This window comes from Marmota marmota, unplaced genomic scaffold (assembly GCF_001458135.2).
Source record: "Marmota marmota marmota unplaced genomic scaffold, marMar, whole genome shotgun sequence".
NCBI classification, from domain to species: domain Eukaryota; kingdom Metazoa; phylum Chordata; class Mammalia; order Rodentia; family Sciuridae; genus Marmota; species Marmota marmota.
In genome coordinates this window covers 11,425,936-11,441,012 of record NW_025999960.1, presented here as the reverse complement: position 1 = coordinate 11,441,012, position 15,077 = coordinate 11,425,936, and the positions used below count along the sequence as shown (strand labels likewise).

Genomic DNA, 15,077 nt, shown 5'->3' with positions numbered 1-15,077 from the left:
TATTATATATTCACATCAGATATAAGAATATATGTTTAAATATATATGTATGTATCTCTATATATATAAATAAGTAAAATTAAGTGAGGAAAGCAGATAGGGAGTACAGAGTATGTATATGACTCTACTTGCAATTTTAATTGGAGTCATTTGAGAAGTCCTTACTGAAAAAGTAACATTTAAAAAAAGTGAAGGAACAAGCCATTTGACTGTGAGGGAGAACATTCCAGACAGAAAATCAAATGTGCATAGTTCCTGGGGCAAAAGTATGATGAATGGTTCAAGGAACAACAGAGTGTAGTAGGAGAGATCGTGAAATCTTTGGTCAGAAGAGGTGTCCATGGGGCCTAACTAACCCTTCAAGTAGATTGTCAGAGAAGTCTGTCAGGGTGGTACATCATCACTTCTTTGGAAGATCTAGAGACAGTAATTATGTTTTTGAATTAGCCCATGACCGTTCAGAAGGGTTCTTTGATCTAAGTGTTGCCAGACCCTAGTTTGAGATTCTGTCATTTGAAACATGGAGTACCATACTCACCACATAATTGAACCTCCACAAATATCTTTTGAATAAGTGAATAAATTAGGAGAATAGGTATGAAGATCGAACTCTGAATTAATTAGTCATACTATGATTTTTGAACAGACTGCTTGATTTGTGGGAGACTTGTTTGCAAACTGAGAATTTTTTATGTTTCTATTATATGATTATAAAAAATGACCATTCTTTCCACAAATCTCTCCCTTCACATTGTGAATACCAAGAATCAGCTTGCATAGGAGAAGGATAAGGATGACCTGGACATCCCTGTGCTACTCCCTGACTTGTTTACCTGCTCATTCAGCAGCTCTGCCTACCTTTTCACATTCTTAGTTTTAGGCTTTGGCCAAGACAGTTAAGCTGGAGATAGAGGTGGCTCTGGCATGGTGACAAACTCTTGGGGCACTTCTTCCTGTCAGAGGATTGGATGATATGTGTGAACAGACACTTTGGCAGAGATAATGCTGAATCTGGGTCTCTTCCAGCCTTTTAAGGTACTAACATAGACTTATCTTGTTCCCAAGCCATGCATTTGGAAACCTGGCTTGGGCTTTTCATCTAGCAACTGCATATTCATCAAAATGAAGATTCTAATGACAGCAGTTAAGCATTAGGAAGAAATATATGATGAGTCAGGAAGGATTTTGAATTTTTATATCTTTAAGTCTGAACTTAACATATTTTCTTTAAGGTGAGGGCTATATATAGCCTTAGAAAGGAAATTCTTTTGGGTGATAGCAGAGACAGAGTCAAATAAAAATCTTTCTTTGAAAATGGAATTATTAATGACTTTTCTGGTTACCATTTCTGGAGTATTTTATAGAATGAAGATAGAAATCTGACATAAGCAGAACTGATTTCTGGATATCACTAAGAATATTCTGGTCTTTATCCCTTCAGAGGAGGGTCCCTTGTCTCCTAATGCTAGGCAAAGCCTTATCTTTTAATAGAAAACCTAAAACAAGGCCAGAAGCCAGCAGACCAGCTGGGTCCATGTGGATGCTTCATTCTATTCAGATGAACATTAAGTACTGAAATGTACTGGCAAAAGCAGACAATGCTCACTATGTTTGACTGTTGGCAGTTAAAAATAAGGGCTGCATGGTGGGATAAGCTTTTGAACTGATGACTCATGGCTCTTGGTGACTGATACATTTGATAAACCAGTTAGTCCTGTGCTCAGAATGCTATATATGTATTTTCAACCAGCAATACATTGGCTAATTGTGCTGTTTAGTTAACCTTATTCACATTTCCAGTTCTCTTTTCTGTGCCTAATCCTATGGACCATTTTTTTCTGTGCCTATTCCTACACCATGATTTTGCATTGTGATAATGGAATCATTATCACAAAAAGGGGAGTGATAGAAATCGGTTAGTACTGATGTGGCATAGTTGGATGTGACAACAGCAGAAAGAATAAGCGTTCATGTACTGCAGGGCAAACAGACAACCCCCAGCAGCCCCTGAGTTCTTAACCAAGTTCCAAGATTTTTTTTGGTCATGCTGTCTCTAGAGCTATTTGAAGAAATAATTCATATATATATTTTAGAGAGGTTCAGTTGAATACTTTGAAGTGTGTAGTGAATTCAGAGAATATTGCCTGAAACCTAACCTCCTCCCATATTCTCCAGCTAGGCATCCCTTTTACTTTCTATTATCAACAAATGAAAATGTGCTTTGGGAGGAAATCCACCTTTGTTGCACAAATTATCTTCTCCTACTTACCATTTTTGGTCTGTTATACTTAATTATTCTGCTTCTGTAATATTTTTTCTCTTATAGTTTTTCTTGTTGCTATTTTATTTCTTTAATCTCCTTTTATCTATTTGTGCATTCTTAATGACTCAATGATATTTTCAAAAGCTGTAAGTTTAAGCCAGGTGTGGTGGCCTACACTTCTTCAAATCACTCTAAGTAGACTATTCTCACACTGCACTGTGTTGATAAGAGCTGCTTTGTAGTACTGTCCTGAAGTCAGTGCAAATTCTCTATTTTTTCAAAAACACTTTTGGATTTTCTGTTTGCTTTTATTTTACATATAGATTTTATAACCAGCTTGTTAATTGCCTGCTAGAATTTTGATTGGGATTGTCTTGAATCGTTAGGACAATATGAAGATAATCAATGCCTTAATAATATGAAGTCTTATCTGTGAGCATGGTAGATCTTTTCATTGGCTTTTGTCTTTTAAATTCCAGCTTAGCAATGTTCTATAGTTTTCAGTGTGAAATATTGCTATTTTATTAGATTTCCCCATAAGTGTTTTATTTTATTTTTACGGTACTGGAGATTTAACCTGGGGTCTTGCCCATACTAGGCAAGTGCTCTACCCATAACCCTTTTTATTTTATTTTGAGATAGTGACTCAATAATTTGCCAAGGCTGTCCTTAAACTTGCAATCCTCCTGCCTCAGGCTCCCTAGTTCTTGAGATTACAGGCATTTGCCACAGCATTATTTTGTGTTTTTAATGCTGCTGTGAATGATATTTAATTTTTAAAAAATTTTCAGTTATTCACTGCTTGTATATAAAAGATGATTGATTTCTTTAAATTGACATTGTATTCTGCAGCCTTTTAAACTCACCTACTAGGTCTGACAGCATTTTCATAGATTCTTTGGGAATTTTTAAAATGAGATAACCATATCATCTAGGGGAAATTTTATTTATTCCTTTCTAATGTGAATGAATTTTATTTCTTTTACTTGCCTCACTTCCTTGACTGGAACTTCTAATACAATGATGTCTTGTTAAACTAGATGCAGGATCTTTTTAGTTGTGCTTATTAAATAGAAGAAGTTCCCTTCTATTTTTACTCTGTAACAAGCTATTTTTCATCATGACTACTTGTTGATTTTATTAAATGCTTTTCTTGCATCATTTGATATGATCACTGTTTTCCATAGGTTATAAACATGGTAGGTTGTGCTGATTAATTTTAAATTGTTTAATCAACTTTGGATTTCTGGAACGTACTCTACTTGGTTGTGGTTTATTATTCCTTTTACATATTTCCAGATATGATTTACTGATATTTTGTTGAGGAATGTGTCTCTGTGTTCCCATAAATATGTTTGTTGTTGTTGGTTTTATTTTGTATTGTCTTTGTCTAGTTTTGGCATAAGAGTTGGGAAGTCTCTTTTATTTTCTGGAAGAATTGCATATAAATGATGTTATTTCTTCTTTGAATATTGGTGGAATTTGGCCTAGAAACTACATGGAAGTAGAGATTTATATCGACTGTGAGAAAGGAATGGGAGTTTCAAAATATAATTGTGAATTTATCTTTTTATTAATTTATTTTTCTCACTATTTCTCTACATGTTTCATGTATTTTGATACTTTGCTCTTAGGTGCATTCATATTTAGGTTTGTTATGTCTTTGTGAATCTATTCTTTTATTGTTATATAATATACCCCTTTAGGCCTGATAATTTTCTTTGTTCTAAAGATTATTTTTTCTGATAACTATATAGCTACTCCAATTTTCTTTTGATTTATATTTGCCTGTACCTAGGGTAATGATGTAATCTCATTTCACCATCTTTCCTGCCTCCATGTCCCCTCCTTCCCACCCCCCTCCCCTGCCCCATCAAAGTTCCTCCATTTTTTCCATGCACTCCCCCATTATGAATCAGCATCCACTTATCAGAGAGAACCTTCAGACTTTGGTTTTTTGGAATTGACTTACTTTGCATACCATGATATTCTGCAACTCCATCCATTTACCTGCAAATGCCATAATTTCATTTTCTTTTAATACTGAGTAATATTCCATTGTTTATATATACCACAGTTTCTTTATCTGTTCATCTCTTGAAGGGCATCTAGGTTGGTTCCACAGTTTGGCTATTGTGAATTGTGCTGCTATGAACATTGATGTGGCTGTGTCACCCTGTAGTATGCTGTTTTTAAGTCCTTTGGGTATAGATTGAGGAGTGGGATAGCAGGGTCAAATGATAGTCCCATTCCAAATTTTCTGAGGAATCTCCATACTGCTTTCCAGATTGGTTGCACCAATTTGCAGTGCCACCAGCAATTTAAGAATGTGACTTTCCCCCCACATCTTCGTCAACACTTATTATTGCTTGTATTCTTGATAACTGCCATTCTGACTGGAATGAGATAAAATCTCATTTTGATTTGCATTTCTCTAATTGCTAGAGATGTTGAACATTTTTCATATATTTGTTCATTGATTGTATATCTTCTTCTGAGAAGTGTCTGTAAAGTTCCTTAGCCCATTTATTGATTTGCATATTTGTTTTTTAGTGTTAAAATTTTTGAGTTCTTTATATATCCTGGAGATTAGTGCTCTATCTGATGTGCATGTGGTAAAAAGCTGCTCCCATTCTGTAGGCTCTTTATTCACTTCATTGTTTGTTTCTTTAAGCAATCAATTTTAACATTGTCTAAAATGAATATTAGTGTATATTGATATAATAAGAAGACAACCACAGCATAAAGAGATGAGGATACACTATATAGTGGTAATGTTTTTATGTTCCAGTTGAAGTGGTAACATATGGTCTCTATGTAGAAGGTGAAAAGTTAAGTCAGCATATTGTATTCCCTAGGATACCAATTTTAAAAGCTGCAAAAGAAGATATAGTAAAAAGACATACAGATACTGGGCTGGGGTTGTAGTTCAACAACTTGAACTAGCATGGGTGAGGCTCTGGGTTTGAGTCTCAGCACCACATAAAAATAAATTAAATAAAGGTTAAATTTAAAGAAAAAAGACATCCAGAAAATATAGATATCATGAAAATACTGGCATTTAGTGGGTAGAGATCAGGAATACTACCAATCATTCTAAAAGGCACAAAGCAGTCCAAACCCAAAATGTTGGTAACTCTAAGGTTGAGAATCCCTGCCCTAAATAATAGAGTGACTCACTTTTATTGTAGTTTTTCAAACTTTATCCTTTGGTTTTATTGAAACAACTTTCTGCCCCCATCTGTACTCCTATTTTAACAATTTCCATGATATCTAATTAGGTCAAATAGAAGTAAAATAGCAGGTTCAGCTGGAATAATTTGGAGTACCAAATATAGTTCTTCTGGAGGGAGCACAAATGTATGTGTGGTACTGGATATAAGCCATCAGCTTTTAGCATGTCATAAGTGAGAGTCAGAGAAACTGGATAATATCCCTAATTTTATGATTTAATTGAGTACAACTATGTTAGGGAACTTCTGCATGTAATTATGTGTATATACATATATTTATATTCTCTCATTTTCTCTTCCAATATCATTTTAAGTAATGACATTACCTAAAATTTATGTAACTCTTACAGGTATTTATTACAGTGTCATATTTTGAATGTATTTCCATAGAAAGGTTTTTAATTCTTTGAGGAATATTCTTTGAATTAATTAATACAATGAAATTAACTTTATTTGGTGTAGTTTTAAATATTTAGGTAGTTTTATAAAAACCAATTTAATCACATATAAGTACTGGAATATTTCCCAAAGTTTACAAAATTACAATTAAGTGGATTTTTTTCATAAGCAGAGAGTATTAACAATTAAATTGGAAAAAACTTTCAAATTCTGATTTGTTTTCTCTAAAAACTTCCAAGATCAGAGCTTAAAATGCCCCTCTTCCACTATACTTTTATACTGTATTTATGTGTCTACATACATACATGTATATACACATATACATATAGAATGTATATTAAGCATATTATAAACATTCATCATTATATCCTGCCCTCTAGGAACCTCAGATTACCCAGTTAGCATTTTAATAGCAAGCTGTGTCAGATTCAGTTGGAGAAGTCAGAATTTACTTGTTTGGATGGAAGGTTAAGAAATACAATTGGCCCTTGTTCTGATCAACATTCTAATCCTTTTGGAACTGTTAACATTTCCGAAATGGAAATTGAATGTCTTTCCTAAAAATGTACCTCAAAGTTTTAGGGCTTTGTTGAAAAGCATTATGTGTCTTTGACCCTGAATGTACTTTTTGCCTGCTGAGAAATAGAGCACAATGACCTTACTTTTATGGTCCTGAGTATGTATGGTGAAGGTTGGGTAGCCTGTATGAGTGTAGTCAACCATGGGGTGTCTCTTCTCTCTCACCAGGACTCATTCTTCCTTCCTTCCGTCCCTCCTTCCTTTCCTCCCTTCCTCCCTTCCTCCCTTCCTCCCTTCCTTCCTTCCTTCCTTCCTTCCTTCCGCCTTGACTTCTGCTACTGTGTGGTTGTCGTGGAGAACCCGAGCCTTGGTCCTCCACGTTGGCTTTGGCAGGGGGCGCGCGAGGTCCCGGAGCTGTCCAGCAGCTCCTAAGTTATTTCCGCACTCTACAAGGCAGGGAAGCTCTCCAGCGCCCCGCCCCGGGCTGGGAAAATCTCCTATAGGGCTCCCTGGATGTCCCAGGGTCGCCATCCATCTACAGCAATTTCTCTTCTTCCTCCGAGTCCCGTGAGCTTTGGTGGCCTTCTCCCTGCGCCCGGTGCTGCTCCCGAGCCCTGTGCACGAGTGTACTTGATCTTCACCCCTTTGCCTTAAGAGTGGCCTCTCGTTCTACCTTTCCCTCCAGCAGCTGGGTGGTCCTTTCTGTCTCTCGGTCTGTCTTTGGAGACACGCGCCCAAACCGAGGGGTAAGAGCAAAGACCACCCATCAACTTAGCACCTTGAATTTAGATCTTTCAATCCGGAAAGAAGATTGGCATTGCCCGTCAGTGAGAGAGGGAGGGAGGAGGGCGGAGGCTGCAGTGGCTCGGGGGCTCGCCAGACCCGGCCAGGAACCCGGGAGCCAGTGCAGGAGAGGGACAGTGAGCGCCGGCCTCGCCCTGGCAGCCCCTCCTTCCAATTCCTCTCTCCGCCTCCGGGCCCGCCCCTCCCTCCAGGAGGAGCAGTCTCTCCTCCGCGCGTCTCCCGACGCTCTCTCCATTGTCTCTGCCTTTACAACAGGTTCGGGCGGCGGGGAAGAGGGCGGGTGCGGGGCTGCCCCAGCCCAGGCTTTCTAGGGGCCGCCTTCCTTCCTCAGGGTGTGCGCGTCTTGGGCTGCATTTATTCGGCTCCGGAGCTAATTCCCCGGCGTAGCAGGTCCTGGGCGAGCCAGACCCCTCCCTCCCAATCTCCTCCCATCCCGCTCCGCCGCCTGGGCTCTCCGTGTGGGAATGATGAGCGCATTGGAGGCTCGAAGTTCTTCACGCGTCTGCGGGGGCCTCCCTTTTCTTTCTTAGGCAACCAAATCGTGTTAATCCTACTAACCAGTAAACCCGAGGCAGCTGGAGGAGAGGCACACGCTATTTTCTCGCTTGATTCCAAGAACCTCTTCGATTTTTATTTTTATTTTTAAAGAGGGAGACGATGGACTGAGCAGATCCACACCATGGAGTCTCGGGTCTTACTGAGAACCTTCTGTTTGATCTTCGGTCTCGGGGCAGGTGAGTGGTCGTAGAGCCAGGGCGGGGAAAAGGGATGGCTCCCGCCTGGGGGCTGGCGGGGAACGCCTCGCTTTTCCTGGACCCGAAGTAGGTCTGGAGTAGGGGGCGGGTTTGGATTTAGAATTTGTGTGTGTGTGTGCTTGCCTTGGAGACAGTGAGGCGGGTCACACCGCTGATCAGGTTTGAGGGCTGAGGGGGAACTTCCTACAGAGAGGGGCTTAAAGTAGGTCATGGAAATAGGACTGGGTGCCCCGCTATTTAAAGCTTGGCTGCTGATCACAGGTAAGGCTCTCCGCGATGGAGGAGGGAGTCGCCTCTCATCATCACTTCTCAATATTGTCGCGAAGACGCGGTTCTTTGCTGCCTTGGAGTAAGAGAATTGCGTTTTAATGGAGCTTTTTCTTTCTTTTCTCCTCCTCCCCACTCCACCAGTGTGGGGGCTTGGGATAGACCCCTCCCTGCAGATCGACGTCTTAACAGAGTTAGAACTTGGAGAGTCCACTGCTGGAGTGCGCCAGGTCCCAGGGCTGCATAATGGGACGAAAGCCTTTCTCTTTCAAGGTATGATCCAGTGCAGTAAGTCCCCAGTGCGGTTTTAGTTGCGATAGCCTTGGGGAGAGTTGGCCCGGCCTCTCCTCCTAACTTTGCCTTGCTTCATGATGACAGTATCTGAGCTGAGGGTTGAGTGTAAGACACATTGTCGGATCTCTTTTTAAGTGTCTTGGTTTTTCTCCAGTCCCTCACCTTACTCCTCATTTTGTACTCTTGCCAGTCTAATGAAGAGTCCCTTAATTATCCGAAACCCCGATGGCAGATGGTTGATTTTGTAGTCTGGGGAACAATAAATTGTAACACAAACGCCTCATTTGGGTGAAATTGATTTAGGTAGGAAACAAGATAGCTTAATCTTAGTTAAGACATTGATCTCTGAAAGTTTCAGGTGCAGTGGTGCCTTACTGGGAGACCTTTCTTTATGGGGGTAGTGTTTCTGGAGAAATGTATACCTCTTAGTATTTTTTAATCTACTGTATATCACAAGTACACTATATGTAAGGCAGAATTCATCACGGAAAGATCATGGTTCTTCCTTCTCCACCAAATGACAAGAGGAATATTTTGAATCTTTGAATATTTTAAAATATTTTAAGTAAAAAAATCTTAATGTCATCTATAGCCATTTATTATATGCTTATGATTTTAAAACTTTTTTGAGTCAGTGGACAGGGCTATGCACAAATGACTACTTTTCAAATTATATTTAAATGTGTTGTACAGTCACAAGCAAATTTCAGTGCAATAAACTTTAATTTTGATTTAGTAAAGCTTTTGAAAATTACTTGGTTTATGGAAAGATACTGTAATATGAGCTTCTGAAAGGTATCTAAACACAGAAAACACTAGATTTAGATATGGTGAAAGATAGATGAAGGGAAAAAAGAAATGGAGTATGGTTCAACATATCTGATGGAATAAGGCGTCTTTCCCCATGCCAGCTAGATTTTTCTTTGGCTATTTTGGGGCCATGTCTTCCTAAGAAGTGCAACTCATAATTAATAAAGGGTTGAATGTGCAAAATACATCCACTCCAGCAGATCTGCCACCAAGAAATTGGAATCACATAAACTTGAGTGTTTCTCTAGTGGTGTCATTGCCTGTTATAGCCAGTATGTGTCACCATGGACAGTAACACCAAAGCTCACAGTTGGGAAAGGAGGAAATTGACATGTGTTGCATTTATTTAAAACAAGTTTGCTTTTACCAGAAACTAAAGTGAAATTTTCTTTTCTAAAAACTGTCCTTTTAATTTTATTGTTAATTTGGTGTTTTTATTGTGACAGATATTTAAGATAGTATCTTATTTACTTAAAGACCTTGTTTTGGAGGGTGGGGCTTAAATACTATATCTTTTAAAAACAATGTCCCAATCTAATAAAGGAAATAAAGGCTCAGCAGTAAGCAAAATTCAGAGTTTAATAAGCATGTTATCGGGCTAAGCCTTTGCTTTTTGTTGTGTATTACTTTATCTCTGATTTTCAGTTTCTGTGAAATGGAAAACAAGTTATTTCATTACTGCCAATTCAAGTAACTTGAAAACTTTAAAGAATCTAAAGCTTCTAATAAAAAATGGCATTGAAGTGCTCTTCATATTTCCAAAGATCCTTTAAATTCTATTAGTGTTCTTCCTGGCTTCATATGAAGAATGCCTGAACTGTCACAAATAGGAACCCTCAGGAATGTACATTTTATGTGAGACAATTGGAAAACTAGATATCAGACAGTTTCTTGAAAATAGTCTCAAGGAACCAATATTTTTTTCCTGGTTAATTTAAAAAAAAAGAATGTTTAGCATTTATTTTTATTTAATTTCCAGCTTCTTTAAGATAGACATTATGTTCCAAATACTAAGACACATGAAATATGTTTTCTTTGAATCATCTTCAGTAACTAGATATTAATGTACATTGATGATTTGGTTGTTTTGTTTCATGATTGATACCAAGCCCAATATTGAGACAGAGTAAATGCTTACAAATATACTTTTGAAGATGTGATTTCATTTCCTGCCAAATTATGAACTTTATTTCATGTAGCCAATCATTCAGTAAGTATTTACTGCCTGCTGTGTTCTCAGTAGGCATATATTACTGATGTATTGATTATGCTCTAGTGATTTCTCTTTTTATAACATTTGGATTCCAAAATTGAAAACAAGTGGACCTTTGACTCTGAGTGGTAGTTCTGCATTACTTTGTAAAGGTATTTTCTCTGCTTTTAGGATATGGAAGGTTTTGTTAAGAAGTCAGTTCTGAGTCTTGCTGCTTCATTGTATCTCATGGGCTTAGAGAAACAAAAGCATTGGAACTCTGGAGATTTTATAGACCCATTTATAGTGAATTGAGGGTACTGCAGATATTTTATATGGTGTGTAAAATGTCACAGCAGGAATAGTAACAAATTACAAAAATCTGCGAGATGCTCTCAGATTTCTTATGAACCTATCATATAGGTCTCTTTGTGCTATCAGATGTGTTCTAAATAGATAGAAGAGATTTTGAACTGTCAGATTTCTATTGCAATAACAAAACTCTTTCTTTCTCTCTCTTAGCTTTAAAATAAAGAAACTTCTCTCTCTTTCTCTCTCTCTATATGTATATATTTTACATATGTATATATATATATATATATATATATATATATATATATATCTCCAGATTTTTACTTATTTAATATTAATTCTTCCTTTTGCCTATTTCATTTTTCTCTTTAGTTTTTTTTGAGATGAATACAATTCACTACTTTTTGAAACTATGAATAATCTTTGTAAATTAGTATGAAACATGAATATATTATTAATACATTATTATATGTTTATAGTCACAACAAATGGAAATATATTTCAAAGTCATTTTTTTATTGTAATAGCAACCATAGTATCACTAAAATGGTTTCATTGTTGTTAAAATTTATTTTATAGCTGCTTTAGAAATTTAAGTTTTAAGATGTTAAATTAAATCATTACTTAATAAATGTGGCTTTCAATCTGTCCCTATTACATTAGTTTTCCTAAGAAAAAAGTGTCCAGGCAATATATATGGCATTACATTACATTAGTGATTTCTAGCTGTATTCTTACTCATAGCTACAAATATACACTTATTATTATTTAAAGAAATGGAGGAGTGAATTCTGACAGTGAGAAAGGCCTACAAATAGTAACAAAGAGTCCTGAAATCTTAAGGACTAGTGCAGTTACTTTGTTTTAAAGTCTAGGAAATGTTTTCCAAGATAACAATCACAATAATGTTCTTTTCTCTGTGTATATAAAAGATCAGGAATGAGAGTGCACAGAAGCAAAGTTTTAGGACTTTCTTGCAAAGTAAGCATGAATTTTAGATCTTTGATTTTTTAACAATTCATCTTTCCAGGTTCCCAAAATAGATAGTTTCATCTGTTGGCTTAAGAAAATTTCTTCTAAAATGTTCATAGATTTTATAATCTTACTAATCCCCACAGAAGTAGATAAAATAAAAGTGTATTTTTTTCCCGAGTTGATAATTTAAAAGTAAATTTAGTAATTATTTTTAAAGAACATTAAAATATAAAAAGAAAAAATGTTCACAAATCTACTCTCATGCCAGTTTGAAAATGGAATGAAATAAGGACATTGATTTAGTAGGCCAAGGTAACTGAATTAAGTAAAGCAAGGTGTCAATAAGTACTTGTATGATAGTTAATGGGCACGTCTAAACTTAGGGGTGATGGTCATTGATGCCCCAGTAGAGTAAAATAACACAGTGATTAAGAGATGGACTTAGAAACCAAAGAGACTAGTTATGTTACTATGGTGAATGCTCTTTATTTCGGTAAGCATAAGTATCCTTGATTATAAAATGAATAATGTTATGAATATTAAGCAAGTTACATTCATTCATCCAAATGAATTATTCCTATGCATTATTAGGTGTAGGATAAAGAAGTAGAACTTACCTTTGTCTTCATAGTGCCTTAAAAACAGCTATTGAGTAACTATACAGATAACTTAATCACCATTAAGATAAATTATATGAAAAACTGTGGGTGTAATGGGAACTGTATTCTAGTTTGGGGAATCAAAGGGTCAGGGAAATTGTCTGAGGAAGAGTCATTTATGCTGATAATTGAGGGATACATAAGGGGAGTCTGGAAAGAAAGACTGAGGGAATTCAGGGAGGAAGAATAACACAGGCAAGGGGAATGGTATGAGCAAAGATCCTGAGAATAGAATGAGCATGGTGCATTTGAGAAAATAGAAGAAGTCTAGAGGAATGGAGACACATATGAAATGAAGCAAATGAGTATAGCAGGGACCAGGTTACATGGTAGATCACATTAATAGAGCAGAATTGAAAAGCCATCATTATATAGATGTGTATTGTGGTAGGTAGAATAATAGTCCTCAAAGATGTTCTGTTCTAGCTCTTGGAACCTGAGAATTTTATGTATATTATATGACAAGGTTGCTAATTTGCTGGTCAGAAGATAAAGAAGCTGCAAGGGACTATCTGCATGGGCCCTCTGTAATCACAAGTCCTTTAAATATGTAAGAGGCAGCTAGAAGGGTCAGTATCAGAGTTCTTTGATCAGAGTTAGTATTCGAGTTTTGTGATGTGAAAAAGGCTAGACCAAGATGGAAGAGGGCCCAGAATTAAGGATTGTTAAGAAGTCTTTAGAAGCTGGAAAAGTCAAGAAAATATTTTTCCTTAGAGTCTTCAGAAAGAACACAGCACTGCTGACACCTAGATTTTTGTCCAGTTAGGCTAATTTTGGATTTCTGACCTCCAGAATTGTGATGTAATAAATTTATGTTGACTGATGTCTTTAAGTTTGTTGTGATTGGTCTTAGCAGCGATTGGAAACTAATATGTTTTGGTATATGGAAGTGGGGTACTTCTGTAAGAAATAACTAAAAGTTTGGAAGTGGTTTTGGAGTTGGTCAATAGGCAGATAGAATTTTGAGAACATACCAAAAAAGTTCTTGATTGCCCTGAATAGGATTTTAATTGAAATATGGATGTTGGTGACTCTATTAGGGAGGATTCAGAAGAAAGCGAAGAGCATGGTAGAGAATCTAAATCTCCTTAAACATTATCTAAGTCATCATGAACAGACTGTTGATAAAAATATAGATGTTAAAGACACTGTCAGAGAGGACTCAGATGGAAATGAAGAACTTGTTATTATAAACTAGAGGAAAGAATATCCTTGTTTGTGTAGTGGTAGGAAACTTAATTGAATTGTGTCCTTCCATCATGTAGAAAGCAGCACTCAGCACTTTAATTTTTTTTTTTTTTAGTTTTAGATGAACACAATATCTTTACTTATTTATTTTTATGTGGTGCTGAGGATAGAACCTAGTGCCTCATGCACGTGAGGCAAATGCTGTATAACTGAACTATAACGCCAGCCCGAAAGCAACACTTTTAAAAAAATTATTTAAAAATTTTTAAATTTGTTCTAATTAGTTGTACATGACAGTAGAATACATTTTGACATATTGTACACAAATGGAACACAACTTCTCATTCTTCTGGCTGTACATGGTCCAGAATCACACTAGTAGTATATTCAGGCATGTATTTAGGGTAATAATGGCTGAGTCATTCCACTGTTATTTCAATCCCAACACCTGCTCCCCTCCCCTCTGCACAATCCGAAGTTTCTTCATTCTTTCCTGTAACTTGCACCCCCAATTATGGATCAGCATTCACTTATGAGAGAAAACATTTGGCCTTTAGTTTTCTGGGTTTGGCTTATTTCGCTTAGCATGATATTCTTCAGCTCCATCCACTTACCTGCAAATGCCATAATTGCATTTTTCTTTAAGGCTGAATAATATTCCATTGTGTATATGTACCACATTTTCTTTATCCATTTATCTATTGAAAGACATCTAGGTTGGTTCCATAGTTTAGCTATTGTGAATTGAGGATAAAATCTCAAAATTTCTAAAAGCAAGAAAAAGACTTCTTTGTTGTAAACATGGGTCACCTTTCATAAAAAAAGAAAAATTTTTTATTTGTTTTAATTAGTTAACATGACAGTACAATGATCTTGACATATCATACATTTCAATCAGATGGGATATAATTTCTCAAAAAGAGAAAATTTAATTAAAGGGAAGCAATGAGATGCTAGTAGATGAAGTTAAGAATCATAGAGGATTATTCTCAAAACTTGACACCATGTGGTTTTCCTGTCTGGATTTCAAAATTGCTTATGTATGGTGACCAGCCTTTTTTTTAAACTTCTATTATTGTGTCTAAGAATGAATTATGCCTGGAGCCTCGCTTATACCTGATTTATATAAGATTTGAAACTTTTATTATTCTTAATATAGTTTTTAAAATGACAAATGTAAGTTGTAACATTTGTCAAGTACAATGTGTTTTTAACTAAGTACATTGTGGAATATCCAAATAAAGCTGATCAGCAGGTTAATTTTTAACACATATTTGCAAATTTTTTGATGAGGACAATTAAAATTTAGTGTCCTAGAGTTATTTGAAAATATAATGCTTTGTTTTTAAAATATTTTTGTTGGAGCATTATAATTGTATATAATGGTAGTATTTGTTATTATACATA

General features: G+C 36.3%; 1 protein-coding gene across 4 annotated transcripts in view; it reads left to right on the top strand.

The window, feature by feature from the left end:
• The first annotated feature begins 6,977 nt into the window (after positions 1 to 6,977).
• The window catches only part of Nell2 (neural EGFL like 2), a 360,984-nt gene continuing 352,884 nt past the window's right edge, over positions 6,978 to 15,077 (top strand). Inside the window, exons 1-3 of one of the 4 annotated variants that reach the window (XM_048802576.1) lie at positions 6,978 to 7,160; positions 7,867 to 7,952; positions 8,385 to 8,513. In XM_048802576.1, coding sequence (XP_048658533.1) covers positions 7,898 to 7,952; positions 8,385 to 8,513 — 184 coding nt within the window. In that variant the 5' untranslated portion in view covers positions 6,978 to 7,160; positions 7,867 to 7,897. The other 3 variants (XM_015493239.2, XM_048802578.1, XM_048802577.1) reach the window with 3 other exon arrangements.